This window comes from Protobothrops mucrosquamatus, unplaced genomic scaffold, assembly GCF_001527695.2.
Source record: "Protobothrops mucrosquamatus isolate PMUCROS unplaced genomic scaffold, P.Mucros_1.0 scaffold1803, whole genome shotgun sequence".
Taxonomy (NCBI): Eukaryota; Metazoa; Chordata; class Lepidosauria; order Squamata; family Viperidae; genus Protobothrops; species Protobothrops mucrosquamatus.
The window spans coordinates 132,273-139,465 of record NW_015387940.1 but is presented as its reverse complement, the minus strand read 5'-3'; the positions used below and the strand labels follow the sequence as shown (position 1 = coordinate 139,465).

Below are 7,193 nucleotides of genomic sequence, written 5' to 3'. Positions count from 1 at the left end.
CCTCACTGGCAATGGGAATGGTTTGGAAAATATTTGGCACAAAGGAAAGGGGTGCTTAAGGGTTTAGAGAAATCTTATTTTGCAGAAAGCAGCACCATTGATATTATAGGCCAATGATGGCGAACCTTTTAGAAACCGAGTGCCCAAACTGCAACCCAAAACCCACTTATTTATCGCAAAGTGCCAGGGCTGCATCAGCATTGTGGTGCCCTCAGGGGGGGCATGGGGGCATGGTCCACTGGGTAAGCATGGTTGCAGTGGTCACGGCAGACTGGGTGAGTGTGGCTGGGGCCAGGGCGGCAGGGGCCGGTCCCTCGCCATCTCCGGGGCATCCCCGGGGGGCCAACACCACTTGCTCACTCACTTCCTGCCCTGTCATTTCCAAACGCCACGTGCTCGTTACTCTAGCGAACTCTGCTGGGGCAACAGTGCGCGTGCCCACAGAGAAGGCTCTGAGTGCCGCCTCTGGCACGCGTGCCATAGGTTCGCCACCACTGTTATAGGCAAAGATGCTAAACATGCTAAAAAAAATGATAGTATCAACAACTTACAAGAAAATGAGTTGAAATGGCTTAGAAGATGGTTGAGGTCCTTCAGATAGGCAGCTCTGATGGCAAAAGGGCTGTCATATGTCTCTCCTTACTATATTACTGACATTTATTAGATACATAGGAGAGGAGGTGCAGGCACTGTTTTTCAGATCAAGATCGTTTGAATGGCTTAGTGGAGGTCACAGACCAAAAGGTAAGCAGGGCCAAATAAAAATCATGTAACATTTAATTACAAATAAGTTCTCCCCAACCTAGAACCAGTTTGGTATAGGGCAGTGGTGGCGAACCTATGGCACGGGTGCCAGAGGTGGCACTCAGAGCCCTCTCTGTGGGCACGCACGCTGTCGCCCCAGTCCTAGGCCTCCAGCTGGGTTTTATAAAACCTTTTCACTTCAGGCCTCTGCCGTCGTGTGCAAAAAAAAAAAAAGGTTCAATCAGTCGATTTCAACTTCTCGCGGGGAAAAAAAAGATCTTGCAAAGTTGGAATTGATTGATTGAACTTTTTAGTCCTACCCAGTCTGCCATTACCACCTATTCTGAACCGTATAGATCCATGTAACCTCGTATAGCTCTATGTAACCCTAATGTTAGTAATAGGTCAGGGGGAGGAGTTTCCAAAGGGCATTGAGAGACTCCCTGGACACTAGCCACATGGGAGTTCTTTTGTTCATCTTGTGAATGGCATCCAGCCACACGGCTGGAGATCCCACAATCATCCCACCATGTGACACTTGGGCAGAAGAGGGGAAAATCCAACATTAATTTACCTATGGGAATGAACAGAGAGATATTAAGCCAGGAATAACCTCGTGGACCCAGATATTTCTTCTGCAATAAACGTTTATCTGTTTTAAAATCATTTCTATTGAGTGGTCTGTCTGCCTTAGATTGGACAGAGAAGCAAGTTGTCCTGTCTAGGTCAGAACAGTAAATTAATGTTGGATTTTCCCCTCTTCTGCCCAAGCGTCACATGGTGGGATGATTGTGGGATCTCCAGCCGTGTGGCTGGATGCCATTCGCAAGATGAACACCCAGAACACCACCGCAGCCACGCCCACCCAATGGGCCACACCCACCCGGCACTCGACAATGCATAAGTGGGTTTTGGGTTGCAGTTTGGGCACTCGGTCTCTAAAAGGTTCGCCATTACTGGTATAGTGGTTAAGATACCAAGCAAGAAACCGGGAGATGGTGAGTTCTAGACCCACCTTAGGTGCAAAGCCAGTTGGGGGAACCTGACCAGTTCCTCGCTCCCAGTCCTAGGGAGAAAAAGGCAAAAGCAAACCACTTCTAAAATCTTGCCAAGAAAATTGCTTTGTCCAGGCACTTGCCAGGCATCAAGACTGACTTGAAGGGACCAAAAGAAAAACAAAACAAAGGGAAAAAAAGATCAGAGAGTTTAGCACTATATCAAAACTTGATCTAATGTTCTGCCCAGGTGGGTATAAAAGAGGCCCTGATTATCAATATAGTTTTGGGCATGTGTTTAATGCTATCCTAGAGCAGCATCTGCAGACAAAAACCAAAGTTTTTCTCCAATATTAAGTAAATAGAAGGCTGCAACCTAAAATAGGGACGGGAAGAATATTTGCTTCAAAAAAAAGTGTTTTTAAGTGAAGAGGAAAAAAAGAACACTCTTATTAGGAGGAAGGTAACAAATGGATGGTCAGCTGCAGCAGAGCTGTCGTTTCAGGTTATGGTTCTCTCCTTTTATTTATCTTTTTCACACACGCATTTTTAAAAATCGCTCTTTTTTTCAATTGAAAAATAAAGGGAGAGTGGAATTCCACACTTCCCACACAAAAGGAGCCTGGAAAGCCATGTTTTCCATGTGCTTCAACTCCCACTTTTTCCTTTTATTGACCATGCCTGCTATTGGTTGACTGGATTTGAAGTCCAAAATATCAGGAGGGTGCCCTATTTTCTGCTACATGGTCTTAGAAAGGATGGGAGGAAATGAGCAGGATCCACTTACCTCTGCATGTTGCCTTTAAAATCCTACGAAGAAAAGAAACAGAGATCTCACTCTTTGCAATTGACTAAAGCAGGGGTAGTCAACCTTGGCTCTTTTATGACTCGTGGACTTCAATTCCCAGAATTCCTGAGCCAGATTCTGGGAGTTGAAGTCCATGAGTCATAAAAGAGCCAAGGTTGACTACCCCTGGACTAAAGTAAGAAGGGTGCTTAAGCCCTCATAGATCTCCAAACTTGCCCACTTTAAGACTTGTGGACAACAACTCCCAGAAAGTCCAGTTGCCTCCTGAAAAAGCACCTTTGGGAACAACCAGGACCTGGATGACTGAGAACCTCCGTAGACATTTAGGGAAGTGAAGGTGTCCCATTAAGGTTCTGAGCTGGTTCTCCTCTGGTGGAGAGCCAGGCTACTTTTAAAACCATCTTACCATTAAGAACTCCACAGCTGGCTGCTCACACACCTCCTGCATCTCCCTAATGATACTTTTAAGTATGGTGCGTTCCTTTGAAAGCCCCTCCAGGTATTCTGTCTTGGTTTTTTGAAAATCCTTCTCCACCATTTTCATTCGGTTCTGCAGTTGTTTTTCCTGTTTATGCAGAAAATCATGTAGTTGTTTGAACACATTGTCTAACTTCTCCCTCTCATCGTCCATTTGTCCCTTTAATGAGGAAGAGAGAAGAAAAAAAGGCAAGGTCAGGTTCACCACCTTTTGGGATAAGATTGATAATTAGCTGGTTTTCCAAAATTCAGAATTAGCAAGACTTACAAGCAACTCGGCGATTTCCTTTTCTGCATCTGAAGGATGAGCCTCCATTAAATCCTTCTTTTCCTCCAGAAGCATAATCCTGCTCCGTAGCTGGTCCTGAAAGAGAAAAAGTGGGTCATATTTCAAACATGATCCCCAATTTTACAAGTTTATTTACTTATCCATCAGAATCAGGATCTTTCTTTGCACCAAAAAGTAGAACTGTTCAAAACACTAGCTGCCTGTATCTCTCATGAATGAAAGCAAATATTTGTGTCCCAGAATAATAACAATAGCACTTAGACTTATATACTGCTTCACAGTGCTTTACAGCCCTCTCTAAGTAGTTTTACAGGATCAGCAATCTGGGCCCTCATTTTATGATCTTGGAAGAATGGAAGGCTGAATCAACCTTGAATTGGTCAGGATCGAACTCCTGGCAGTCGGCAGAGTTAGCCTGCAATACTGCATTCTAACCACTGCACCACCATAGCTCTATTTACGTTGCATTATCTTATAAATAGAGAGAGAATGGAGAGAGAAAGAAATTTCCTGAGGATGGGCTCCAGCACAAGGATGAAAACTCGGAAGAATAAACCTCTGGTCCCAGTGACCGACTCAGATTGGATCCTGCAAAAAGTAGACTTTTGCAATCTGCCTACCTTAGTATTTTCAGTTATTCAGCAACACCTCAAACTCACATACTGCTGTTCTTTCCGAGTCTATCAAAAACTAATGTTCCATACAACCAAAAATGTAAGATTGGAAGAGATCCTGGAGAAGATCTAGTCCAGTATTTATCAACCTTGACAACTTGAAGATGTGTGGACTTCAAATCCCAGAATTCCCCAGCCAAAGTGCTGACCAGAATAGGAACCCACTACAGGTATTTTTCAATTTACGGCCATAATGGAGCCCAAAATTTTTGTTGCTAAGTGAGACATTTGTTAAGTGAGTTTTGCCACATTTTAGCACCTTTCTTGCCACAGTTGTTAAGTGAATCACTGTATCTGCTAAGTTAGTAACCCAGTTCTTAAATGAATCTGGCTTCCCAATTGACTTTGCTTCTCAGAAGGTCGCAAAAGGTGATCACTTGACCCCAGGACACTGAAACTATCATAAATATGAACTAGTTACCAAGCATCTGAATTCTGATCACATGACCATGGGGATGCTGCAATGGTAGTAAGTGTGAAAAACAGTCATATGTCTCTTTTTTCAGTGCCGCTGTAACCTCAAATGGTCACTAAATGAACTGTTGTAAGTCGAGGACTGCCTGTACTATAATATCCCTGCAGATGGTCATCCAACCTCAGTTTAAACACTCCCAGGGGTAAACAGCTCATCATCTCCAGAGACATCTTCCATTGTCGAACAGCCCTTAATGTTAGGAAATTCTACGTGATGTCCAATTGAAATCTGCTTCCTTGAAATCAAAATCCTTGTTTCTTGTCTGGTCTTTTAGAGCAGGGCTTTTCAACCAGTGGTACGGGTACCACCTGTGGTACATTGGCACCTGGCAGGTGGTACGCAACCATCCTAGAAAAGTGGTAGCGGGGGAGGGGAATGAGCTGAACCAGTGGCAGCACCGCACAAGCTTGAGCGAGAGATGGCTGGAGCTGCAGGGCTGTCAGGGCTCAGCGGAAGCGCCAGGATCCAGCTGGAGCTCGGCGCTGATCCTGGTGCTTCTGCTGAGCCCTGAAGAAGCACCGATCAGCTGGAATGTTGCAGCATCTCCAGGGTCTTTTGATTTACATTCAGATGCTTGGCAACTGATTCATATTTATGATGGTCACAGTGTCCCAGGGTCATGTGAAGTGACCAAAACCTGCTGCAACCACCCAGCAGACTGGGGGAATAAAAACCAAACACACCCCACCCCACCCCTGCTGCCAATCCTCAACAGAAATGCTCACAAAAATGAAAACCTCAGACAGGAGGAAGAGCGGCAGGTATCTTGCTCAGCTGTGGCTTGGGGAGCACTTTTTTCAGTGCCATTGTAACTTCGAAACAGTCACTAAGTGAACTGTTGTAAGTTGAGGACTACCTGTACTTTATCACTCCCCCCCCTTTTTTTTGGTCATCAAGTTTTTGACACCTTGCTAGGCGACTGTTGGTACTCGGATGTTGCCATATCCTAAAAGTGGTACAATGGGTGAAAAGGTTGAAAAGCCCTGTTTTAGAGCAGCACTGAACAATTTTACCCTATCCACCTCATGACAGGCTCTCAGATACTTGAAGACCTTCTGACAGTCTCCTCTCCTCCTGGCTACTCACACTCTCCCAACCATTTTTTCCTAATTCCACACTGATTCCCTGTCTCTGTACAAACTTCTGAATACTTCCCCGGTGTCACTTTGCCCCATGACAGAAATAACACATCTAATTCCATTCTAAATAAAGCAAACTGTCTTGAAAGATGGTGGACTTTCCTTAGTGAAGTAAAGATATAGTTATTGTTCAGTGACAGGTTTTCTGCACTGATAAAAAAAATCAAATTAGATGACTTGGGGTTTCTTCCAGATCTATTATTCTGCAATTCTGTTTTGTCAATCCTGGCAAAAACCACCCTGTTACTGTCTGCCACATGGAATATACGACAGTTGCAGTGTGCCAGGGTCACACGGTCACCTTTTGCGACTTTCTGACAAGCAAAGTCAATGGGGAAGCCAGATTCACTTAAAACAACTGTGTTGTTAACAACTGCAGTGATTCACTTAACAACTGTGGCAAAAAGGTTGTAAAATGGGACAAAACTCACTGAACAACTGTCTCGCTTAGCGACAGAAATTTTGAGCTCAATTGTGGTCATAGGTTGAGGGCTACGTGTAGTATGGGTTTTTTTCTGTCATATTTCTTTCACTTTTTTCACATTAAAAAGAAATTTAAAAAATAAATAAGAAAGGAACCATGCAGTTGGAAAACAGCCAATCTTTTGACAGGCTGTAATATTTAAAAAAAAAAAAAAGGATGAACAGGCAGTGTTGCCTCCAGGCAGTTTCATGCAAAGAAACATACATGAAAGCCAAATCTCTGGAACGAGTGTCCAGACAAGATTTTCATCAGCTCCAGAGGAAAAGATGCCGATATGTAAACTGCATTTTAGAAGCAATATGCATCTGCCATTGAAAATCCAAAGATCCGTTAAACAGCGATTCCCTACCTTTAATGGTTGGGCAGCTTGTTTGGGAGAAATTACAGTGTGAGTTTTATGTTCCGATGACAGTTGACAAATGGCACATATCAGCTTCTCATCGTCTTGACAAAACAGATCCAGGGTCACCTTGTGTTTCGGACAGACAAATGATTTTTCTGGAAGTAATCTGAGTTTTTCTTCCCCACTGGGCTGCTGCAGGATTCGCCGGAGTTTTCCTTCAGGGATCGGCTCTTCGCAAATAGGGCAAAAAAAGAGCCCTTCCTTTTTCCGTTCCCGATAATGATCAGTGATGCAAGGCCGGCAGAAATTGTGACCACATTCTACAGATAGTGGATCTTTCACGTATTTGCTACACTGGTCACAAAATCCATCTTTTCTCTCAGGTGCAGCAGACGAGGCTGAGGCCATGACAGAGGGAGAATTCCCTCTCTGAATAGCAGCAACGAGCTACGAAAGGGAGCAAGGAATATTCAGTACCTATTTTTAAAACTGTTTTAGGGTAACTTTTACTTCAATAATTAAAGAGGTGGTCTTTTCTACAGATGGTGAGCAATCTGGGTATGAAAGGTACATTTCTCTCTTTTTAAACAGGATTTCAATAAATGAAATGATATTTTTCTTCTTATTTTGTCAAAAAAAAAACAACCCACCCATGCTACTGAATTTATGGGCATCTTTGCTCACGTGCTTAAATAAGCATGGAAGTGCTGGAGTCAGCTAGTCAATATATTTACTAGGCATACCAGCTAGTCCAGTAATGGCGAA

At 43.7% G+C, this 7,193-nt stretch overlaps 1 protein-coding gene across 1 annotated transcript; it reads right to left on the bottom strand.

The window, feature by feature from the left end:
- Positions 1-1,314: 1,314 nt before the first annotated feature.
- LOC107294025 (E3 ubiquitin-protein ligase TRIM7-like) lies at positions 1,315-6,836 on the bottom strand. Its single transcript, XM_029285521.1, has 6 exons — positions 6,435-6,836; positions 3,293-3,388; positions 2,954-3,112; positions 2,527-2,549; positions 1,760-1,810; positions 1,315-1,318 (listed from the first exon to the last, which is right to left on the bottom strand). The coding sequence occupies exons 1-6, from the start codon at positions 6,834-6,836 to the stop codon at positions 1,315-1,317; spliced, it is 735 nt and encodes a 244-aa protein (XP_029141354.1).
- Positions 6,837-7,193: the final 357 nt, after the last annotated feature.